The sequence below is a fragment of the Aquila chrysaetos genome, chromosome 9 (assembly GCF_900496995.4).
Source record: "Aquila chrysaetos chrysaetos chromosome 9, bAquChr1.4, whole genome shotgun sequence".
NCBI classification, from domain to species: Eukaryota; Metazoa; Chordata; class Aves; order Accipitriformes; family Accipitridae; genus Aquila; species Aquila chrysaetos.
In genome coordinates this window covers 16,901,438-16,926,477 of record NC_044012.1, presented here as the reverse complement: position 1 = coordinate 16,926,477, position 25,040 = coordinate 16,901,438, and the positions used below count along the sequence as shown (strand labels likewise).

Sequence of the window (25,040 nt, the reverse complement as noted above, 5' to 3'; positions counted from 1 at the left end):
GCTCGCATTTCAAATGTGCCAGTCAGTCAATCTATTGTTAAAAGAAGAAAGCCTAATTGTCTGTGCTGGCAAACTTCTTTTTGGTGAATGTCCAGTTTTTAAGAAAAGCTATTCAGCTGTGCCATTTGTTTAATACATGCATAAAAAAGCACATAAAATCACAAGTTTTCTGTGAGATGGGATGGGGGGTGGGGAAAATCACATCTATAAGTTATAGCCTTGAAACATCAAGTGATAGCCTAAGTAATAGTCCATGAATTACTTTTTTTGGTTCTTCATTGGTCTGAGTAAGTGGCTAGAAGGAATTTTCATGGAATAAGAGCTAATGATGTCCTAAAACTGAAATTGGCCTCTTTCTCTAAATCTTACACTTAACTTTGCACCTTTGAGAAGCAGCACTCCTTTCAAATTACTTCCTTGATGTAGTGGTTAAAGTCTTTTCCAGTTACATTCACAGTTTTGTGTTTTCATTTAAGCTACTACTATTCTTAATTTTTTCCCAAAATCTAGCCCTTCAGACCATCAACCTAACAAAAAATGGGAATCAGGATGGGGAGAGAGCAGGAACTACTTTACTGCATAGGAGAATCTTCTGTTTCCCACTCTTGTGGTAATTACACAGCTCTATCCTGTCTTTCTTTGACTTGCTCTCCAGCTCATGCTAGCAGTGCTACTCTTTCAGCTTTCAAACCAAGCTCAGCTAGTTAGAACTGACACTTATTTTACACTGTGCAAATGCGCAAAAATTTAATTCATAGACTACTATATTGACCAGGACTGTTAGTCCATCTTTCTGTGGCTAGCACTGTTTTAATTTGAAAGCTTTTTGAGGACAGGGTCATCTTTAGTTCCTCAATTGTACAGCACCAAGCACAAAACATTCTTGCAGTCTGAAAAATAAAAAAAAAAAATCATCAATATAACAAATGACTGTGATGCTTTGCTAGGAGCTTCCCTGTTTTGCTAGGCTTTTCTTCTTTTTGATGGGGGAAGAAACAAGTAAGTGGCATTATCATCCAGCTATCACCCCCTTGTGACACTAAGACGAGATGTCAGTCACAGCAAATTGTACAGATCTTTCTTACATGAGTTCAATAACTCCTCGTGACATCTAAATTACCATTCCTGGGTGTCTGGGTTAACACCTCACAGAAATGAATAAGGCAATAAGGTAATTGTCCCACGTGCTCTGCAGATTGAAGTAGGTGGTTAGATCACCCTGACCTCACATCTCCCTGGAAGTTTGAGCGCCAAATACTGCCAAAAATTGGAAACTGGGAATCTAGGTATGAGCTACCTCACTCAGTAAGCTGAGGGCTTGGGGTTTTTCTAAGAATTCTGCCTTTACTAAGAGTTACTGGCATATATGAAGATATTTCGTACTGGAAATCACAATGAACTGGCTCCATAAAGAGTCAGTTCAAAGGTGATCAAGGCTAAATAGTACTTGGAATACAGTACTATGCCAGCCTTTACTTGTTCACAAGCTTAGACTTGGTCCTGTATTTGGATGTTTGTGGGTCTATCTATGAACTGACATAAATGCGTCTATGGTCTACAGCCGCACCTCACTGTCTTTCAGTATCTCTGACCTCTGTGCATACACACCAGCAGACTTCTAATGGACATATTCCTTGGTGTCCCTGGCAAGTGATGTAACACAATTTCATGGACTAGCAGTGGTCTGTGGAACAGAGTTTGAGAATGACATTGTTGAAATACTGCTTCTATAATTGTTAAACCTATGTGTCATGCTAAAAATTCATTGATGTGCATTTTTGTGCACAACAGATGATATTTCATGCCTTATTTTTTGCTTTCTGTTTGCTGAACTATAGCTTATATATGCTGAATATATAACTGTCAAGTCAATACAAATACCAAGCCATCATTTCCAAATGAGCCATATTAAGTTAAGGAACTTGAATGGTTATGGGGAAAATATTAAAAATAAATACAAGACTTTTTAACAGCAGTAGATAGATTTTACATTATTTTTTCTGTTGTATTTTTTAAGTTGTCTTCTTTTCTGGAAAGTGTCTTCACCGTCTCTCCAATGATGCTTGGCATATATGATTGATAAACTCTTCCCCTTTTTAGCAAGTGGTGTCAGGCAGTTTTGGCTGTGCGTTGGTGAGATGAAGCCCTCCTCATGGTCAGCCATTTCAGAAACTTCACTGACTATTAATTTATTGACTTTGAATAATAGAAATTATACAGATGTATTCCAGAGAAGGCAAAACGAAAAAGGAGAATTACTAAAAAAAAATTAATATGCAGCAGGTGGAAGGGAAGCAGTCAGGGAGAAAGGACACGTGACTGAATTTTAGCTATTTATTTGGAGGATTTTTGTCATTGCCTTAGGTACTTCTTAGGCAAAATACCAGCTACACAGCTCCAGAACAGTGCACCTTGTGACAGCAAGCTAGCATCAGGTGAAAGTCGCCTCCAGGGGGAGGTTTGGTGGCCAGACAAGCAAATGAACATGCTGGGAAGGGGTATGAGAGGAGCCTACAAACGCTCTTGGGGGAACACAAGCTCTCCTTAGCAATCCAGGAGCCCCAGTGTTGGAGCTGCTGTAAACTGATTCAGTCTCTTTCTGTTTTTAAAAATTATGGAGAACTGTGGTCTCTTCTATAAAGCATTCAAACTGCCACAGCTGGACAACATGCAACAGTGAAGTCTGTAGATGTTCAGGGCAATTTCTGTAAACCCACTATTAATATTCTGTAGCTTCACTATTACATTGTAACAGGCTTCTTCACTAAGGATGAAGAAAAATTCTGGCTTAAATTCAGTAATTGCTGAACTGCTTAGAAGGTTTCAATTAGTAGATTATGAGCTGTTCATCACATCAAATCTACCAGATTTGGGCAGATTTTACAAAAATTCCTCCCCCCCTCCCCAAAAAGAAACTGAATTAAAAAAAAAGCCTGCAGTGCTATGACTCTGAATTGACATTTAGGGCCTGATCTAGTATTTGCTTACTAGGATTTCTCTGCAATGATATGGTGATGTAATGTTAGCAGAATTTCTTAAGATCTGATAAAACGCCAAGCAATTGCTCTCCTGAAAACACTAACTCATAATTGTACTGATTTACAGTAACTAAAACTCTGGATGTTGCTGGCTGGTGATGTTTCAGCAACAGAGATGCAGGATAGATCTCCACTGTCCTGTGATTTGTGTAATTTGCCCCAATCAGTATAGACATAAAATAAGAACAGATCAAAATGCAGCAGAGCTCTTCATGTGTGCTCAGGCCTAGTTCAGAGCAGTAGCAAATTGTGTCTCATTAAGTGTTAGTTAATGCCATATATGTGAATATGATTTCATAAAACCAACAAAGACCTCCTATTTAGATCTGAAATAGCAGGTCAACAAGCGTAGCAAGTGTTGGAAATTCTCAGGTGCCGTTCTGACAAACATACTCTAGCCACAAAAATAAAATGGTGTGCCTAAACCACAATTCACTTACTTAAGAATTTGCTGACCTTCCAAAACAGAGAGGAATTTGCAAAATGATTGCTTAATAATTTTTACTATTTATTAAATAATTGTTATCTATTTTTAAGACTTGAGTTTTCCAAAACTGATCCACAGGTTAAAGTCCAACTCTTATTAGAAGCACCCTAAAGTAAATCCCCACCTGAATAACTGCCACCTTATTTCAGCAAGACACCAATTTTTTTTCCAGAAGGGGAAAAAAAAAAAAACACCCCTCTTTCAGCAGATCCTTCCTTGGTTTAAAAGAATGTTTCTTCACAATAGTTTTTCCTTTAATTTTTTGTAAAAAAGGTAATTTTCTCAGTATGAAGCTTTTCTGTATTCTTTGTCCTTTGGGAGACAGAATAATTGGCAAGACTTGGCAGAATTAGTGATATTAGTGAACTTGTAATTGTCTAATGTCTTAGTGTCCTAGATGGAAAGTCAATACAATATGATGTGCCCCAAGCCAAATTAATATAATGTTAAAATGTGGTGATTTGAAACTGTTTGAAATCCTGCATATCCTACATGTAGTGATTCAGAAGCTAGTAGCGGAGGGTAGTTGGGTGCTTTATCTCCTGAGATAAATCTGTCTCTTCCTGGCTATTTTCTGTTTTCACTCTGTCAGACCTTGTGGCAAAAAATCTCTGCTGTGACTGGTTTTCCTTCGGTGGCCCAGAGCTTTTCCAAGAATTCTGAAGGAGACAATAAAACATAATGTATTGGTGAACTGACCAGATTTAATACACCTTTTTAGAATTATATTTAGCGTTTTCTTTTGTAATATCAGCTCCTTTCAAAAGTAGTGCTCAATACAGAATGGGGTATTGGGCTGGACTGTTCAGATATTATTTTATTACCATGAATATTGTTATGCCCTGCATCTAATGTACTCTCCATGAAAGCGTCCATGTTATCCACTGTACAACAATTTTACACAAAGGAGTTACATACTGGAGCCAAACTTTGAACTGGACTGTAAGGTACTATAAATAAAACAGTCACATTTCTTTAAATTTTAAAATACAACATGCAGCATAGCAGGAGGTTTTCATAAGTAATTAGCACTAACTCAGCTCTCTGAAATCAAGAAATCTGTTTTCCTATGGGTCTGTGTCGTTCCTAGTTTGGAAGACAAATTCATAGGCTTATAAAATGCAGCAAATGAAGTCCATGTTGTGCTTTATATCATTTTCCTACAACCATCAGAAAAAACAGGTTTCTTACAGGCTGTGTGGACCATCTGTTAGATACAAAATGCATTTAGGACTAAAAAAATCACTGTCTTGTCTTTGCCTCTATGGTGCTTTCCTTGTAGATACCATGCACTGTTTTGTTTTATGCAATATACTGTAATATCTTGCAGTAATCAGAACAATTAATTTTCTCAGAAATCAGGACCACCCAAAGCAATGACTTTTGGCATACCATAATGGGTGTTATGTATGGTTGGTGTCAAGAGTTGCCTAGATATTCTGATAATGAACCATACTTTTGAAGAGTCATAATCAATCATTCTTCATTTAGAAAGTCAGACCCATCAGCTGGACATCGAAACATCATATCCCATTGATCTCACATTGCAATCAAGGATTCTTGACTCTTATTAATAGCATTCAGCTACACCAGTTACATCAGCAATCCTAGTTATCATTTTAGTGGTATCATTTAAAACACTTAAGTTAGTGGCTAAATCCATTCATCCTTTTCCTAATCCTTATTATTAATAGTTTCCATTAATTCTAACATAGCTGTTTTAAAACTTCAAACAATCTTAAATCCAGTATGGTCTATGTACAAAAATAAATAAGACAAAACACCTGTGAGTCAGAAAGAGCTGAGCGGATTGGATTCCCTTCTGGGGGTCATTCTACCTCTAGTCTCATAGTTGGTGATGTCAACACAGTCTTTTAAAGAAGTTAGTTCCTGCTATCTCACTGCTGCCCATCTGTTATTCCTGTATCTCCCGATGACATGTCACCAGTGGTAGTGACAATTTCTTATCCACTGCTGTCAGAAAAAGAATAGCTTAGGAGCTTGGAAACAAATTTCAAACTAAAAGTTGCTTTGAAGTTTGATCTGCTATTCAGTGAAGCATAGTGTAGAAGAAATAGTAAACATGTCAAGATAAAGGGAGGAAAAAAGGGAGTGAAAAAATGAGAATGGTGAGGGAGCATTGAGAGAGATGAGCTTCATTTCCATACATATCCAATGTGATATTTTTATACTTAAGAGATGCATAGCCCTGTTGCCACGTGGGATTTTAATCTGTGCTTTAGGATTAGGGAACATACGTACATTGTCTTGTTGAATAACTGTCAAACACAGAGTCTAATTTTTTGCTTAGTGGGATGTTTTCTGTGATACAGGATTTTACAGCAAAACTGTTCCAATATGTAGGAACAGTCAGGACTCCTCTCTTAACATTAACAGATTTTGTTCCCATTTTCAATTTAAACTTTACAAATTTTAAATTACAATATGTCTATATGTAAAGTCACTCTGAGAAAAAAATGGTAACATCAGAACACTATATAGCAATGTCTGATTTTTTTTCAAACACATTATTTTTAATAAAATCAAACATCCTCACGCAAGGTTTCATGTTTGATAAGCAGTACTTTCCTAGTAGGAAAGTATCCAATTAAAAATTTTTTACCCAGTCTAATAATTGCAAATTAACTGGGATAGGCAAACAATAGTTTGCCAAGTCCTATGAGCCCACTCTTGCCAGCCAGCTCCCTGCAAGATTCTCCCTCACAGCAACAAGTTTGTGGAATCAGGCCCTTTGTTTGGATCAATGCTCATCCCTTCAGGCAGAGCTAATTGGCTAATTCAATCACACTGGCTATTTAATTAATAAGGAAGCCCAAAATTCCACATGAGATGAAAGGATGAAGAGCCCAGGAATGACCCTTGATAATAATAAAAGATAATTACAACCAAGAATTGCATTATTCAGACTTTGTTATTGACATGATAAGCACTGCCATATGCCATGCAAGCTGTGATATGCACCCTAGTGATTGTAGGTATAACAAAAGATCTTAGGTATAACTGCTTGCTGTATTTCAGTGCCAATGTGACTTCAGGTGAAGAACTAAACACTATATATAAAACCAGAAAAAGAAAACTTCACAGCAGTAGTAATGGGAAAGCACTTTGGCCACTTTCTTGCCTGTGTTCAGGTAGAGCTTCAATTCATTTTTCTGTATAGAAAGACCAGGGATGTGAATTACCAGATCTGGCTCCAGGAAAAGCCCAGTCTGGCAACTCAGCTCTTGAGTGAGGACGTCTGGGTGCTGCATGGGAAAAAAAAAAAAAACCAAACCACAAAATTATTATGTTTACTAGCAAAAATAGATGTTTTATGAAAAAAATGCCAGGTTTTCTTGCAGAAACAAGCGAGAAACTACTGGGAAAGGGATGGGCAACTACACTGATTTTTAAAAGCAAATTCTCAAAATGTAAAACAGAAGTTTCTGCAAGAAGGAAAAATTTCCACAGAAATCTTGGGCCTATTTTATTTACACAAGGCAAAGAAGTGTCTGCTGATCCCATTGAAGCAATATGTAGGGGTTGCCCAAAAGACACTGGGCATGAAGAAAAATAACAAGACTACATCACCTGGGGCACCACTTTCCTTACAAATCTTTAAATTGTGTGTTAGTTCTGAAAGACAACTAAACTCTTGGGAACTAAAATTAGAAAATGGAGATCCGGGCGTAAGTTTTGGCTCTGCCCTTTGCTCTTTGTGACTTTGGGCAAGCCACATGTAGCAGTGGGTCCAGTTCTTTCTCTCGTGCTTTGTTTTACCTCTTCAGACTGTACATTCCTAAGGTAGGGACCATCTCTTCATCTGGGTATAGCACAGAAAGTCCCCAATCTCATTAGGGTTTCTTAGACAAAATTAAAAGTTTTATAAAATCTTCCCCAATTCTTAAAGAGTTCCTGAGTTTTATTGCTCATTAAAAGTCTGAATCTGAGAAGCCAATGTATTTGATTTGTAATGAATGTAACCCTTCAGTAAGATCACAGCTGTAATGTTACAGAATCAGTCATGTAAAGAATAGTCCCTGCAAGAAAACCTGCCTTCTCCTTTTTCTCTTTAACCTCAATAGAGCAGTTCTTTTGTTAATTACAGTTACTGCACACTGTGATATTGAAGTGCTCTGTTCTCAAACATATTCTTATTTATTTTAGTTCTTTTTTTCCCAGGTAATGAAATGTCAGAACCCTACTTTTTCTGGTTTTGTAGTATGTTGATCAAAGTGACCTTTGCTTTGCAGCAGACACAAATCAATATAGCGCTCTGCAGTATTTGACAGATAAAGGTGCAACATATAATAAATGGCAATCACTGACGAGGCGAGCAAGAAAATACCTGCCAACTTCAGTTCATACCGGCAATTTTCAGACAATGCCACATGTTATGTTCAAAGTAAAATTCATTCGTCCATCTAATAACAGAGATGGGGGATATTAAAGGACTCAGTTTTGTTAAAGAAATGTTTCATCTCACAGTAATAATTCAGAGTCCACTCAGGGTCTACAGTGATTGGTTGCAAGTTATTACATTTTGAAGACAGGTTAGAAGAGCAATTTTCCTTGCCATAAAGAAGGGGGGGGGGGGGGGGGCAGGACTTTTACCCAAGAAATGAAATAGTAATTATATACGCACATACAAACACAGTCTTTCATTCTTTCTCACACATACACACACACACACACACACACACACACAAATTGTCTTAATATCCTAAAGCTGCTCTCCAGCATAGCATTTCACAGCTGATGGTTTGATTTTCTCATATTCTTCCAAACCTGCTAATAAAAGTTATATACAAATGTAACCAATTTCTATTTAAATGCTTAATTACAAGTAGTATCTGCAAAGTATCTGCCAGAGATCTGAAGTCAAGTGGCAGCTTCAGCCCACTGTAAATTAAGTCTCTGTGTGTGTGTGTTAGGGTAAATTTCTCTTTCACTATGGCTTGTCTTATTCTCAGTAACACAAAAAGCTTAATGTAAGAGTCTAGCCCAAATAGAAAGCAAAGCTGGATTTTACCCACTGTGATGAGTCGTGCTCAACTGTATCAGAAGTGGTGGCTGAGCAGCTGCTTTTCACAGCATAAACACAGGTAGGCCAGTCCTCAAAGCAGACTCATGGCAAAAGCATGAGAGAAGCTGAACTGTGTGACCCAAAACATTTCCCATCATGGGAGAGTGAATGTGGGACTGAGACATGCCTGTAGCCTCTGTAAGAGGAGCAGCAGAGATCAAGGCACCCTGTCCGTGGGGTGGAGTTCTGGGTGCTTCATATGAAGGGTCTGGTCTAATCCTGCTGGATGACCTCTGGTTACATTTCTTATTTCTTATTTCCTAAAGACATAATGGCCTATCCATGGAACAATGAAAAAAACCTGCTGGCAGGACCTTTTAGTGAACATGCTCTGCCTTGTTTGGCTACCTAGGAAGCATCTGCATTTTCTTCTTCTCATAGGAGGCTATTTTTATATTATGACTGAAAGGCCTTTTTATGTCTCAGTTGTTCATAATGTATGTAAGCTTATGCCTTGCATTTGAGTACTTCTTATTTCACAACTACTTTTTATGAAGCTGTTGATTCAGTTCAGGCAAAAAAGGCCAATTCACAACATACTTGTGGCTGTTAAGAGCCCTTTGACGTGGTTCACTGAATACACGTATCTAATTTATGAAGCCAACACTTTGGTTCCAAAATGTCAATCATGTACATGCAAGTGCAGTGTGTACCTGCTAGTGCATCATACCTTCCATGTGCAAAATCTAAGATTGCATAGGCTATATTAATTTTTGATTATGATTGTCAGAATATGACCATTAATTAGCACAGTTCAGGGCTAATGGCCAAATTCAGTGTCGAAGCTTATGGCTGAACCTGAAATATACAAAACAGCTGATGCTTCAAAAGCAGGATAGCCTCCAGTAAGAGGATGATTCACCCATCGCAAACACAGTGCCGCTTCAGCATGCTGATCAGAACGCATCATCTTGTATCAACATGCAAAATGGAAAGTTTAGTTCTAGAGAATAAGTAAAGCACCCTCCAAAATGGTAGGAATCTTTTTGAACTGCTCCAGATTCTTTTTAATTTAGTGAACTTTTCATCACTTATCCTACTCTTTTTCAATAGAAATATTGTATTACTTTACTTATACTCAGTCTTTTGTTCTGTGATCTGTTCAACATAAAGACAGCTCATGCTGCACATACAATACTATACAAATGAGAATTTAGCTGTCTCTGGTTACTGCTATGCCTTTTTTATACTATTTTCTCAGCCTTTCTTTATGAAAATTTAGTTTACCTTTGCTCTTTTTTTGACAAAATATTGAACAGAGAACAGATGTTTTGTGTCATTTGTCTGCAATAATGCCAGACATTTTCCTAAGCTGCTGAATGCATGATTAACCTTAAACTGATCCTACTTCTGTGTATCATTTTTCCTATGTCCTGTTGTATTAAACTGTACTCATCATTACCTGTGAAGTATCATGTAGCCTAGTTCATCTTAACCCATTCTGAATTTCTCACACTCTCAAGCTTGTGCAAAACAATTATTTCTCTGATCGTTATACATTTTGCCACTCAATATATTTACTGCAAACCAACAACTTAATAGTGGTCTGTAAGGAACTATTAATAGCTTCTGACCTCTTCAGCCTGGGAAACATTGTTATATAGTTCGGCAAAACTTTTTCCTCATAGAACATCCTTGTTATGTGAAATGACCTGGTAGAGAAATGATTCCATACTAAGTTATCAGTCTGGCATGTTGTCAGGTAATTGGCAGTTATGAAAACACTACATTCATTCCCCTAAAGTTGTATGTAGTCGTTCTGCTACTGTAAAATGTGTTTTGGGGGAAGGAGAGAGTCTTTAAACATCATAACCTTGCTGAGGGGATTGTCACCCCAACTGGCAAATGCTCAACTGTGAGCAACAGATTTATTACCTGACATAATTAATTGCCTAGATAGTGACATTTCCCATATTATAGACAATCGTGAATTATGAGCCCAGCTGCTAGCCTTCTCATTCACTGAAATCGGTTGATAAATATGTTTATTCGAGGTCAGCTTGGCCTCATCCATTAGAAATATTGTTTTTCTAAACATTACATTGATTTAATTTAACTCTAATCAATTTAAAATGGTTCTGACAATTAACAAAAGCTTCAAATATGACCTTAAAGTAATAGGATTCATTAGCTATGTTTAGGATTAAACTTATCCTAATAGGGCTATTTTTCTTCTGAGGGCATGTAGTAGGCCAACTGGTGGTCAGTCAAAATGAAATCAATTATTATAAATTATACAGTTTGGGTTGATTATGTCGTGCCTGCTAATTTGTATAAATAAGGACCTCAAACAATAGAAGTCATTTATTAATAACTATCTGTATCCTAACCTGTATCACACTTTATGTTACAGCTGCAGGATCATCTGTTACCCATGAAGTATTATATTCTCTACTGCTGGGCATATATGCTAATTAAACCCATAATTAATTGTAACAGTTATATTAAAGTCAAAATGCTGACAGGCTTTTTGGCCTATTATTCATGGTAATCAACTGATTCAAAAGGCAACGTAATCAACAATTCCTGCACTAGCCAGGGGATCATAATACAACGGCAGCACCAGTGACAGCTGGCACCCACAGGTCTTTGGATACAATAGGAAATATAAACCTCTAGAACTGAAATGCTTCAGTATGAACAGTGCCTATTGTTTTTCTGAGACAAAATACAAGCATAAGTCGTATTTAAGAACTGAATCTCTAATGCAATGGTTAACAGAAATGCACAAGAGCCATGCTCCAGAGAGCCCACCCTGCCTTCCTGGGGTAACAGCAGCACTGAGGGTTCGGTACCATCGTTTAGTGTCTTCAGGTTGTAATCCCTCCACAATCCCTTCTCCACCTGCAGTGGGGCTATCTCAGATAAGGGACAAGAATTCTGGAGAGTGTTTTTGAATATCAAGAACAGATTTCATTTGCTCTGTTCTCATTGAACATGTGGCTGCTGAACGGTGGACAGTACCCAAAAGACACGTGCGCTTTCTGGATACGTTATCCACAGAAAGAGAGGAACATTAGACTGTGCAGGGGACCTCACATTTCCTACGTATGTCTGGCTGTGTATCAGCCTTTGAACCTGTGGGAAATTCCTTTTATTTTGTTCCCAGCCACAGTGGCGGATTCCATACCCACAGCAGCCCCGAGAGGACAGGGTGGAGAGAGGAAGAAGGGGAGAATCTGACAGCAGAGATCCACAAATACTCTTCCAAGACTTGCTCTGAAGCAAGTGTGCTGAGTGAGCACAAATTAAGGTGCCTCCAGAGCGTCCTGAGCTCTTCAGCAGGCCACCAGCAGTGGAAGGGGAGTAAAGGCAAGATTAGTGGCCACTTCTAGCAATCACACCTTGCAGCCCAGATGAGGTGCAATGCCAGATGAGCCATCCAAACCTGTTGCATCCACCAGGTGAATGTCTCTACATGGGTCTCTACTTGCTTTCCTCCTCAATTTAAAGACAATCTAGTTAACCATCATTGCATGTAGCCTTAGATCACAATCTCTTTCTGAGTTGTTCCTTTTGTGGTCTGGCATGCTCATGGCCCATAGCACCACTAAGCCAGCAACTTTATACCTACACAGCTTCGGATGTGCTGTTTCTTAAACAAGGTTAGCCATAGTTTCATTACTAAGATTTACACTGTCAGTTACAGAGATGCCTGTCCAATCCTATAACACAAAAATTTATGGGCATCACAGAGAAATTTTTATTGTTAGAGCTCATATACAATGTGTGCCCTTAGTGACACATTTTTAAATAAAATATATTGTACTAGTGATTTCTAATGCTTAAAATAAAATAAAATAATAATCAACTTTTAGCTGCAGTTTCCCCCTGGTTATTGAGCTGAACTTAATGACTGGCTGAAAAGTATTTGTCAACACAACAGCTGGAGAGCAACACTTTCTTGTAGCTTTATGTCACAGCATATGCCAGCCACTCAGAACATGTGATAATTCAACTGGAGCTGGTACTACAATAGCAGATGGGTTGAAGCATTGTTATTCTCACTCTAGCTCCCAGCCCTTGAGGGATCACTAAATAAAATCAAAGCAGATGGACCATTACAAGCTCATTTGTGTTCACTACAAGCACCTCAACCTCCAGTTGTGATATACTGCACCTTTGTATAAAATGACATGTATGGTAACATGACCTAATGAAAATAGCATCAGACTTGGCAAGTGAGGAATGAGGCTGGGAAATATGCACAGATCTATTTATCACTGAGTTCCTACCTTGCAGAAAGGGTTCATTCCCCCCCCACTCCTCCCCCCTCCCCCATGTTTATGATTGTATTTCTCTCCATGTTTATCATTTAATTTCCCCACACTTGTCATAAGAACTAAAAGAGGTGGCCATTTGTTCTGGCTGTAGAAGGTCTAGCAGGTTTCCCGGCCCCTGCAAAGACAGAATGAGTGCTACTAACCACAGCACAAAACTCCTGTTATTCACTCACTTCTACACACTTGATAAATATGTTAATCCAGGTGTCCTACAAATGGCAAGGCTTTGACCACCTACTGATACTGGTATCTGCGGGGATCAGGACTTCCATGTACATTTCTCAGCCTGCTCTTATGATGAGGTCTTCAACAACTCTGCAGTTTTGAGCTTATGGGGGGACTTGACTTGGTGCATAAAATCAATTGCTCCACTAAGCTCCAAAATTTTTGTCTGTGAGGTCAGAGTCAGCAACCCTGACCAAACTGTGGGTGTCCCAGGGCATGGGAGGTAATTGCTTCTAAAGGATGAAAGATATTAAAACTGTCTATTGACTGGAGGGGGATCTTTTGGGGCCTGCTGGCAAAGTTGGAGTTTGTGCTGAAAAATTCTTCATGCCATCCTCAGCAGCCCAACATAAAGTTGGAGGCACATCTAATGCCTGCTTAGACAATGTTATATTCATTTAATGTCTTCTGAGCACCTTGTACAGCAATACACCAACAATGTCACTTGAAGGCTTTTGTCCTACAGTTTCCACCCTGGCCATCGTGCTCCAGGGAGCAATGGCAAGCTGAAGTATGGCAGGCAAGCTCTTGCTTCATTTTATGACTGCTGTGCCCTCTCAACTACATGGGTATGCGTGCACACATGTGTGTGTGCAGTTAATGTCAATTCCTGAACTAAATTTCTCTCAAATATGAGCTTTTTATATCTACACGTATCTTTTTTCTGCCCGGTTTTAAACAGCTTCTGCACACTACTGCAGAGACAGCTGCATTCAGTGCTAAATAACATACACTGTGAACTTATTAAAGGCTTTGGGATTTCTTTTTTTTTCTTGACTAAGCAGGAAAAGTGGGAGTAGTCAGTTAGTAAAGTGTTAGATGCTTTTGGTTTTATCTGCATGAAAGACCTCGTATAAGACTATGCATCTTTAGTAAAAGCTCCATAGGTCAACTGACTGCCATAGGTCCCCCTCATGCCAGCTACTGCTGGGTTTTAAAGACCCAGATAAGTGCAGCAATGGAAACCAGAGAAATTGCTTCATTAGGCTTGATAAATACAGTTGAACTTCTGTGACTGCAATATCTGAGTTGAAAAAACTTGTCTAGCTTCCTCTGTGAAACAGCCTCCTGCTGAGGGTTTGAATTGTATAAAAACTATGAATGGATCAGCTAATATTTCTCACCTTAGCCAGAAACTGCAGGGAAGCGAGACAGTCTCAAGGACGGTGCTTCCAGGTAGCATACTGCATGCAGTTCCTGGCCACATTCATGGCTGGCTTGTTCTTCCTGAGCACTTTCTGTTCAGTGTAGCGACTCATGCTCAGCTGTGAATCAGCATACCTCCATTAGAAGCATGTGCAGGTCAGGTCAGACCTCAGCACTGTGTCTTATCTACTGGCCAGCTTTCCTATCAGCCAAACTAATTTGCTAAGATAATTCTGTTTCCTGCCATCTATTACAATAAATCAACCCCTGTAGTTTCATTGAAGGCTCTGCTAACTAATGAGCTGCCCTTGAAATTCTCAAACTGTATGGGGGGTGAGGGGGGAGAAACCCCTTATTCTTCTAAATATAAAAAAGTTTTAGATAAACAACTTGATGTTCTGGGCAATGCTGTATCTCCTCAGCCCCATGTTAACAGATCATTCTTGCCAGAGTCAGCTCAGACTGGGGCAAAACCAGTAAATGCATCAATCATTCCTTTAAAACCAATTTTTCTGAATAATGTGATCTCAGATGGTGGAGCATACATGTGCATAAATGCAAACATGGAGAGACAAGACAGAGAGAGAGAGCATGCACTTTCAGGAAAGAGTGGGAATAAAATAACAAGGGATCCACTGTTGTGGCTATTGAAGAAAGAAATAAGGTTGTTCTTATGAAATGGCAACTCTCTGGCATTTAATTTTGAATAGGAAAAATATATTGAAGACAGATGGGAACCAAAGAAATGTGAAGCATCCTGGAGCATGCCTACTACAGCAGGAAGAACTTGGGGGCAAAAAAAGGTATTAAGATAATTCTGCTTTTTCCTTATGGCAATATCAAACTACTGAGAGAAGTAGAGATGTTTTATAATTTACAACTATATTTAAAATTAGAAAATACACTAGTTTACACCCTGCTTGTATTGTTTTGTTCAGATTTGGTATTTCATAATGCTGAACTATTTCTTTTTTTTAAAAAGGCACTTCCATCCCTCATGGAATTTCAGCATTTTCTTTTGGACTATCCTGTAGATCAGCACTGTTTTTTGTAATAGCTCTGTTGGGATAAAACGCAGTTGTGTGGTACCAATTAGGTTACTGAAGGGAGCCAACACTTCAGCAACATGGTTGGGTTCATTCAGACAGTCATTTGTCAGAAGGATGTTTAAAAATAATTGCCTATCCCCTCCCTGTCTTTAAATATTCACAGGAAAAGTCACAGAAGAACTGATAATGTGACAATAATAATGAGGCTGAAGAATAGTATTATAGTGTGAACTCATATACCCCTTGGTTTCATTTACATGTTTAGCAGCTGCTTGTTTCTTGATCATAGAAAGATCATTACCTGACTTGTAAGAAGAGAGGGGAAGTCTGTTCACCTTTGGGCAACTAGCTCTGCATTTATTAATAGTTGTTGCCCATCTCATTATAAATTTAATTGCTGCATTATAATTTATTTATTCATTGATTTATTGTAATAGATGAGTAGAAACAAAATTACCTTTGCAAATTACTTTGATATGTGGGAAATGTGCATGGTTAAAAAAAAAAAAAACAATATGCAGTGTGGAATGTGAAATGCTACCTAGTGAATAGCATCTTAAAGTGTGAGTGCTAGCATACACAAACTGGTCTTGTTATGCAGTGAAGGTGAATCCAGCCAATTTATAGACTGTTTAAAAAGAAATTATGATGCAACTTATATGCAATTATCCTTACATTCCCAGGTGTCTCTTCTCTTCATGGAAGAGGGAATCAGCTGAAAATGAAGGCTAAATAGATGGGAGGAGAAGACTCCTCAAAAATCAGAAACCTGAAGGTAGGAAGTTTGCAGAGCATTTGGTTAAGCTAGGGCTGCCTTTCTGTTAGTGTGGGTATCATCACACTTAGAAAAGCTGTATTTATGTAGCTCCTGCCTGCAGGAGGTACTGGCTATCACTGCCTTGCAGGAAAAGTCCAGGCCAGGGGTGCTGCCTGGCTGCTTGCCGTGCTGCAATGGAGATAGTGCCCTTTCACAGAGCTAGGCTGAACACTGAGCAGCAAAGTTCAAAAGAGGACTTACAGCCATATTCCATCCTGACCCACACTACCCCCTCCCAAGTATGTAGTTGCCTAAACCAGGGCTTAAGTGGACATTGGCGGGGGGGGGGGAACCACAAACCACCTTATTTGCTATCCCAAACCCCGCTAATGTGTAGCTACCACGTGACATCGTAAGATGGCTCCATTTGAGCTGAGGGTTATCTCAAGAGAGGCAGGCAGGTAGTGCCCAGCTTGAGGGTGTGCAATGAAACACGTGTGTGTTCTGGGCTCTAGGTGAGACACTGAGTGTCACCATCCCTGTGAGCAGAGCCCAGAAGTGTGATGTGGGCAGGAGGCCCAGCCCCACCAGCTACCCATCCCAACCCAGCATTAGTAAGGCTGTAGCTCACCCACTGTTGCAGCATCAAACCAGGGGGCAGGAGGAGAAATCTGTGGCTTAATGGTTCTCAGGTAAGACAGCGTCAACAATAACAATCAAATAAGGCCACAGAATATGCATATACGGAGACAGAAAATATGCACACAGAATTATTATTTCAGTTTTCAGTTATTAATCCATATAGAGAATAGTTAGACCCAGAAAAACTCCAAATTTTTCTTCAAGTAATTAAAATTAATTGATAAAATTGATTAATAAATAACAATATCCACTATCAAATTTCTCTATACATAAGTCAGTCAGCTGCAAAACTTGACCATTAGGGCCATAAAATGCAGGGTGGTTTGGGGTTTGGGTTGGTTTTTTTTTTTTTCCTTTTTGTAAATGTTTTTATTGCACTACTAGCTCAGCTATAAAATGCATTAAATGTATTTATCACCACTCATGACTACCTGTAGTGCTGGCTGTGGGCTGAGTTGGGAATGGCAGCTGGCACCCTTTCCAATCGTGGCCTTAAGTAGTTCAGCAGCCATGGATCTTCCCTGCACGTGGCCACCTCAGCACCTCGAGGCAGTCACGCATGCAGCTGGGTTGTGCTGTGACTCAGTAATCAGCCCTTTTTTCTTTTGTTTTTCCCTGCTGTCCCTTTCTATAGTTGCTTGCTCTACGTGGTACCATCATAGCCCGAGCAGCACCTCCCTGCTGTGGTTATCAGGACCAACCTGCACCCAGCAGCCTCACACCGCCACCCTGCTCGCACAGGAACCCTGCAGCATCGCTCGCTCTCTGAGCCGTGGGGTAGTCGGCGAGAGCAGCCGTGGGGCCTCCCGTGCTCCCCGGAATTAGAGACCTCAGGAGGCAGCAATGAGGGGAGCGGGGGGCTGCGGGAGGCTGCACTGCCGCCTGCAGCTCTGTGGGGCAGCCTCGGAGCCCCGAGTGCGCTGCAGCTCCCGCCCAGTAAAAATCAGCCTGAAGAGCAAATGGATGCCAGTGACCACAAGGTGCTCTCTAATTCACACGTCAGCGATGCTACAGCTGAAAACACGTACCATACCTACTCCGGCTTCCTTCTGGCCCCAAAACCACTTAATTCCTGCACCAGCTTACAGGGGAGGTGGGCCTCAGCCAGCTCCCATTTCCTGAGCTGGCCAGGAGCAGATCGCCGAGGAAGAGCCTAAAGAAAAAAAGGTAGGGCTAACGGAGGCTGCAGCCACACCGCCGGGTTCAGCAGCCGCGGCTGGACCTGTTCTTTGTGAAGTGACTGAAGACTGTGACTCACACTGTGCTTTTTTTCGATGACATTTTGTTTTGCATGAAAGTTTTGGGTTTGAAAAATTACTACTGCGTTCAAGTTGTTTGCGGTTTTCATTAGCTTCCACTAAGCTCTACAAAGGCCCCAAGATCTCCTAGGTATTTTACATCTCCCGGTACTATCTGCTTTAGTCACGTGGCTCCAATTTTCCATTATCGGAGCTTTGCACCGCGCAGCTGGGCCTAGAGCCAGGGGCAGTTTTGGTGCAGTAAGGACCCGAAGCCGCCCTGCCCAGACTGTGGGCTTGACCATTGGGGGAACAATGCACACGGCCAAGTCTGCACTAAAGACCCTGTGCATTAGATTTGGTGCAAGTTTGAAATTTATAAACCTGTGAAAGTTTTATATGTACCTAATTGCATTAGCCCAAAAGTAGTTTTAAGAGCGGCACTATAAAAATGGGATTATAATAGCTGGATAGACACATACAAATATATATCTTCATTTTTAAAAGCTGTGGGTTAGGAATAGACAAGAGGTTTCCAGCTGGTACAGGCACTGCCCTCTTGTGACTGAATACTCGAAATACAGGCAAACCTCCAGCTGCAGCTGCTCAGCAGAGCTCACCTCTACAGAAGATAAACATTGATGTTATTGCTGTAAAAACGTTGAGATGTTCTGAGCACTTTTCCCATAGTGATTCACAGGAGGCCCCAGCTTTAGCTTTTAAAAAAGTCAAATAATAATCTTCTTGCAAATGAGAAACTCAGTTTAGAAAACAAACCAATCCTTTACACTACAGAAGTAGGTAATGCATTTCCTAAAAATATATTTTGCAAGTATTTTTACAACTGTTTAAGTATTTGCAATACGATAAAGATTTTAAAAATACTTAAATTGACAGCATTCCTTTTACACTCCCAGCTAGGGCTTTTTCTTCATTATTATAATTATTATTACAATACTCAGGAAATTTAAAAAATTAAACCTAGAAATACTGGATAGCAGCATTTTTCTAGATAGAGAATGCATGCAGCCTTGGTGTTCAGGTCTTCTAAATGGTAGCTACGGAAGCAGCACTGAAGCTACAGCATGATCCGAGGAGGAGCTGATCATCTACGGTCAGTAAGGTAGTGTTCTAAGCATTTAAAAAAATAAATTTCTTTTTCCCCACAGGCAAACTACAGTTAGCTATAGCAGCGTTTTGTTGGTTTTCCATTATAGTATCAGGTACTAACTGGCAAGGCACAAGCAGTATACTTCAACCTGATTTGACACAGTACAGCAATTCCTAAGTTTCCTAGAAAAGTTGAAATTGAGAGACTATCAAAAATATGTAAAAATAAATTCTTTTGTAAATACATAAACCAAGCTAGTTCAACACTGTATTCGTTGTTGTTCGTGACAGTCCCAGAACTCCAAGCCCCCAAAGAAATTAATAGAGCCATAAGAATAATATTTTTAATTAATATTAATACAGAAAGAGCACATGGTACATTCCTTTCCAGCAGCAAATTCCACTCTACCATTGGGCAGGGGGGTGTTAAGGCTAGTTGAGGGCAATCTGATGTAAGTTTCCCTAACTCATTCTTGGAGACAGTCTTTTTAAGTTTAAGAGACTATTTGTGCACAAAACATGGGATGTTTATTTAGCAAAACATCAAGAACAGAGAAAAACATGCTTTGTTACAGTGGTAAAAATACACAAAGCTTTCAAGCTGTTTTTTACACCAACTCGGTTCTGAAACCGTAAAATTCCAGTTTGCAGCATGTTGTGCCTTAGTATTGTATTAACCAGGCTACCATTAGGGATTGTGGTGACCAAGTTCATCTGTTCAGTGGAGTATAAAGTGCACAAGAAAAATAAGTGCATTGAAATGAACCATTTACGATTGCGTGAGTAATTCCTGTAACACATAGTACTTGCTTAAAATGGAACTCTCACAGGCTGTTTAGTAAAACACAGTACTACATTTTCAAAAGCACAGAATCAGTATTATCACAGGTATTAGAAAGATCTTTACTGAACATACATATTTTTGTATTTTTTCCTCCAATTATCTCCCACACCAAAAAACAAGCATTCTCATGTAGTTTACTGTGGGGTTTGGGGTTGGTTGTTTGGTTTTTTGTTTTAGTAATGTGTAAGGCATCACCTTTAACTAATACCTTTTCATTTTACCCTCTATGTTCAAAATAAGCAAGCATTTAGTGGCGCAGTGATTTGTTCAGTTTTCTACTGATTTGAACCCCTATTTCTAAAAATGATTAGCAGAGTAGGGACTGAGAGTTGTATAGGGGTGCAGTTTTTCTCCCCGATTATGAGTTTATGTATTATGAAACTTTACGTTTTTACAGGCTGTCAGGAACCATATTTTCTACGTGTTTTCCTACTCACAGGTTAAGGCCATTGTTAGCAATACTTAAGAGCCAAATCATGAAGCAATGATCTAAGTGCTATTAATTTACGGGCACATTCACCATATTTAAAAAAAAAAAAAAAAAATAGAGAGAGAACTGATTGGGAGGCTCCCAAATGCATTAGACACATAAAAGTTGGGTGCTTAGTCACTGGAATCTTTGGGCGTTACATTTAACAGCAGTAGATTTTTAAAATGCAGGCTGTTTCTTCAAAATAGCTTATTCAGTTCCCCCAAAATATATGCGGAAGGCTAAAAACAGTTTCTTACCCTTGCATATAAGTTATTTTACAAGTTTCCTTTCACAGTGAAATCACTTTTCTGTCTGTATACTCCTTTCTGAGAAAGAAAATAAAAATTGGGGTTAGTTTCCATAACATTTCATTTACATTGCCAGATTATCTCCAGTCCAATGCAGTACACCATAAAGCAACAATTTTTGGATTAAAAGACTCAGTTGTCAAAACCAACACTTTTTTTTAATGCTATAGAAGACATCTCTGCTCTTTTAACTGATAAGCAATAAACTAACCATGTAATCATACACTGTTTGCAAAACTATTTACTGTTTTGCAATAATATAAAGTAGTACAAAATGCAGGCTGTAAAGTACTGCCTGCAATTCGAAACACAGTATTTGTCACCAAGAAGCGTGCACAATAATGCTTTTAAACTCCAGTTTTTTCTGTATGTTCTCTAGGTGTACCACAGTAAGAATTCACACAACTTCTTTTCCAGTCAAAGGCCAGAAGATTGGAGGCAAGAAGCAAAGCAGTTCATTTACACCCATCTATTTTAATTGGGTTCTGCTAACAGAATATGCATCCTGAAAAAATGGGGTTCTTAGATATTTGCAATTGTAAAAAAGAGTGGCTATTTTGCTAGATTATTTATGTAGAAAATTTTAATACAGTTGCAAGTCCAAGTCTCCTCTCTGGCCATAGCAGTTCCAAGGCTGTTCTCCGAGTTCAAGAAGGAAGAGGTAAGGTAACTACAACTTTAGGTAGTATGTAATATATGGAGGGAGGGAGGCAGAAAGATGACATGAGTGGAAGACATATGAAAGTTAATGCATTGGGAAAACTAGAGAATAAATCTAGGGATAGGGAAGAATCCAGACATTCAGATTGGTCTCATTGGTACATAGGTTTGTGCTTGTTCATTTTGTAAAGCCTTTATGTTTGCTCCTTTTTCAGAAGGGGGTATCTCTTGCAACTACTTTCAGGTTGAGAGTCACAAGGGGGCTGGGGGAATGAAGTTATCAAACAAGGTATCAAACGTTGTACAGAGCAAGCTGAGAGTCTGTTGCGCTATTGCTTTTTTTTTTTTTTTTTTTTTTTTTTTTTGCAAGCCCCCTCTTGCCTTTGCTTTGCAAACAGCCCTATTTAAAAATATGACTTGAGGTACCTGGAGGCGGTGGCCCGACTTCCTCTTCAACATGCAGCCAAGGGGGGGTTACCATACCTTCTGCTCAGATTATGTAAGTGTTCTCAAGGCCATTTTAATAAATACAAGCTGCCTAGCCAAGACCTATCGCTAGTCTTTTTACCTTATATTGCCTATGAGATGCTTCTATGGCATCCTTGTCAACACATCTGCAGCTGCTGTCCCAGAGCAGGATGGTACATAGCCAAGGAAGAGCCAATGGACAATAACCCATCCATTGACAGACGGTTATGGAATCCATCACCTAAAGCCTCACTGAAATTTTTCAGGAGAGAAGGAGTTCAAGAGCTCATAGTAGTACTGAAACTAAAGAAACAGAGGTTTTTTTCAAGAGCTCGTAGTAGGACTGAAACAAAAGAAATAAGAGTTTTGCCAAGGAGCACAGACTAGATAAATAAGGCAAGGGAATGCAGAACCCAGGAGACAATTAGAGGCAAAAGGAACAGTGACACTTCTAATAACATTTTTGCTCTTGCGAGTGAAAAATTAGAGCACAGTTCATGCAGTGGCTAACGGAACAGATCAACTCCCTCAGCACCCTTTGCTTTAGACAAATTAGTCCTTCAAGCATTGTTTTCAAATCTCTCTCTAGTACTGTTCTGTGGTGGAGTGTGTCCCAAAGAAAGATTTTAGGTTTTCCAAGAAGAACAAAGTAACCACATTTTCTACAATATGGGATCAGTCTCCATTGTCTTTAAAACAGTGGCTTTTTTAAAGTGGCTTTTCCTCTGTTATATTTTGTGACCGCTCCTTCTATAGACTTGATCCCAAAAAGGAAGTTTTCCATATAAAACATCTTAAGAGTTGAAAATGTACAGCTCATATGTATGCAGTTTGTACAACCAGATTTTACTGTATATATATAGTTGCATGTTTGCTAGTCAGTAGTAGACAGAAATAGCTAAAAAGCAACTAAAACAACAGTATTTCATTGCAAACAGAAACAAACAGACTTCAAGGTATAATATTTTACATCAACGCAGGTTTTGCAGCTTTTCAAGTTAGGTTTCACTAGGTGCTTGGTATACAGTAAAACTCTGATCTATTTTTATTCATAGTTTTGCCTTTCCAGGCAGAGATTTTTAATACTCATTACTAATCCTGAAATGAAGAGTCAGATGCAAAACATATTCCCAGGTAGTAGCTTAAAGTACTGTAGAAAAGTCAGTTTTGTTTTACCAAGGACTAGAATCCACTTCAGCAACATTCCCTGAGGCAATCTACTGTTTTATTTTTTTGTCCTCGAATCATTTGTATATAGTTGCTGTTCTGTTCCAGACTGCTTTGTTTCTTTAAAAATAGACACTTAGAAAAAGACATCTGTTAACTTTCATTGCTTATTTTATATTTCAGCAATTATGGTTCCCGTTAATACCCTTTTCTCCTCTCCTCTTTTTCCCCTCCAAAAATTGCAAGTTAACAGATAACAAATCTGTGTGCTTGACTTTCACAAGACAGGAATTCAGATCTTTAAATGAACGTTAATTTTTGAAGATGCAAATGTGTGAACTGAAAAGAATGCAGTAGACAGATAACAGAACAGAATTAATATGCAATGAACAGTCCAAAATTTATCTTACTAAAACTGAAGTTATTCTCCCTTCAAGAGAGAATCTATGGTGCTAAAAAGATCAAGGGTGGGGAGAAGTGGTGGAGTTGGAGGGTAGAGAAACACAAGAGAATCATCATCCTTGGCCCACAGAAATGCACTGAGCAAGAAAGAACAGTGTACCTTTACATTCTCAATGGACTAAGGAGGTTTCTCCTGACATAAGTCCACCTTTAACATTTCAAAAAAGCCTGTGTATAATCAATGCACTTAAAGCTTTAAGTTTTACTAACTTCACTTAGACTTTGTTTATAAAACAAACACACACAAGCACACTTCCTAGAGTGCAAAATGCTTAAATACTTCAATTACAGAACGCCACATGTAGTTTTTGGAACAGTAATCCTTTTGCTCTCATAGTCAACTTCTTCCTTGTCATTGCATCCATTGCCAGCAACGGTTGCATTAAAACCAACCAAAAAATGTAGCAAATGCAAGAGTCGATAACTCTACACTGTTTCTTCAGTTTTCCAGAGCACATTGTTCATTTGTATAAACTCATTGTTGGACTTTGATACATGCACATGTAAGCATCACAAAGTAGTCTTCGTGCACAACCTTGAATTTTTCTGGAATCCAGTGAGTGTAATTCTTCTAGAGACATCTTCAGGTATTCACCAACTTCTGGGCATGGGGTAACTTGTGGAATGTTAAAGCCATTCTGACCTCCTTTTAACCGTAAGGAAAGAAAGAGAAACAGATTAGGATAGCATCTACATATATTTGCTCTTTATAATGTACTTTAATTATGACAGCATCACCAGTTCTTGAAAATGCATGCTAAAAAACCTAAGTATGCCATTCTGGACTACTGCAGGGTAAATTTCTATGAAAGGCGTATTGTTCAAGAAAAAAATCAGAATTGGTATCAGAGTATCTTGTAGTGTTTACTAACACCCACCCACAAAAACACCCTACCAGAATGAGAACTTTGGGTTTTCATAAACACTAAAAATTCTGTACGGCTTTGGGAGAGTGACCTGAATACATATGCCACCTCAAATGCTACTGAATTTGTTAATAACATGACAACTGGTAACAGTTGATGAATTCATAAAACATGAGTGTCTGTACCTGACTTGCAAGACTAAGGCAGAGTTTGCTCCTGGCCATTTTCCATGTAAAAATGAGCAAATTCAAACAACACAAGTATGGACATCTGTGACACTGTTCCCCAGCAAACATTTTTAGCTTATAGCACTAGCTGAAGGGAAATATTTGTGATACAAAACCCCCTAAGATCAGCAAGAGATACCCAGTGAGTATCTCATGTGATCTACATTCCTGAAATAAAGTGGTTCTCCACAGAATTCAGTCATACACATTGCAAGCGCTCTGAAACAAAGCTTGATTGCCTTCTGGTTGTTATAAGAAAGAGACTTTAATCCTGTCGCAGTTTCATTTTCAACAGGAGGCAAGATTCTCCTCCCCCTCCCCAAGTCACACTGTAACAGAAGGGCTCAAGAATTCTTCATGCAAAGAACTGTTACTATGAGTCTGACACTTGCATCTATTCCTGTTTTTCTCAGGCACCAGAATTGAACAGAGAGTCCTTATTTAAACACTATTTAATGCAGCAGTATCTGAGAGAACACTTCTTTTACTGACATTTGTATTATTA

At 39.0% G+C, this 25,040-nt stretch overlaps 1 protein-coding gene and 1 long non-coding RNA gene across 7 annotated transcripts in view; one reads left to right on the top strand and one right to left on the bottom strand.

Annotated features, from left to right (window-relative positions):
• The window catches only part of LOC115345700, a 91,104-nt gene extending 72,269 nt beyond the window's left edge, over nt 1–18,835 (top strand). For both annotated transcript variants that reach the window (XR_003924923.2, XR_005933277.1), the window contains exons 3-5: nt 14,976–15,068; nt 15,998–16,089; nt 17,348–18,835. This is a non-coding gene — a long non-coding RNA (uncharacterized LOC115345700). The remainder of the gene's footprint in view (nt 1–14,975; nt 15,069–15,997; nt 16,090–17,347) is intronic.
• Nucleotides 18,836–19,391: 556 nt separating this feature from the next.
• Nucleotides 19,392–25,040, bottom strand: part of CYLD (CYLD lysine 63 deubiquitinase) — a 30,078-nt gene continuing 24,429 nt past the window's right edge. For all 5 annotated transcript variants that reach the window (XM_030024948.2, XM_030024947.2, XM_030024944.2 and 2 more), the window contains one exon: nt 19,392–24,088. In XM_030024948.2, coding sequence (XP_029880808.1) covers nt 23,904–24,088 — 185 coding nt within the window. In that variant the 3' untranslated portion in view covers nt 19,392–23,903. The remainder of the gene's footprint in view (nt 24,089–25,040) is intronic.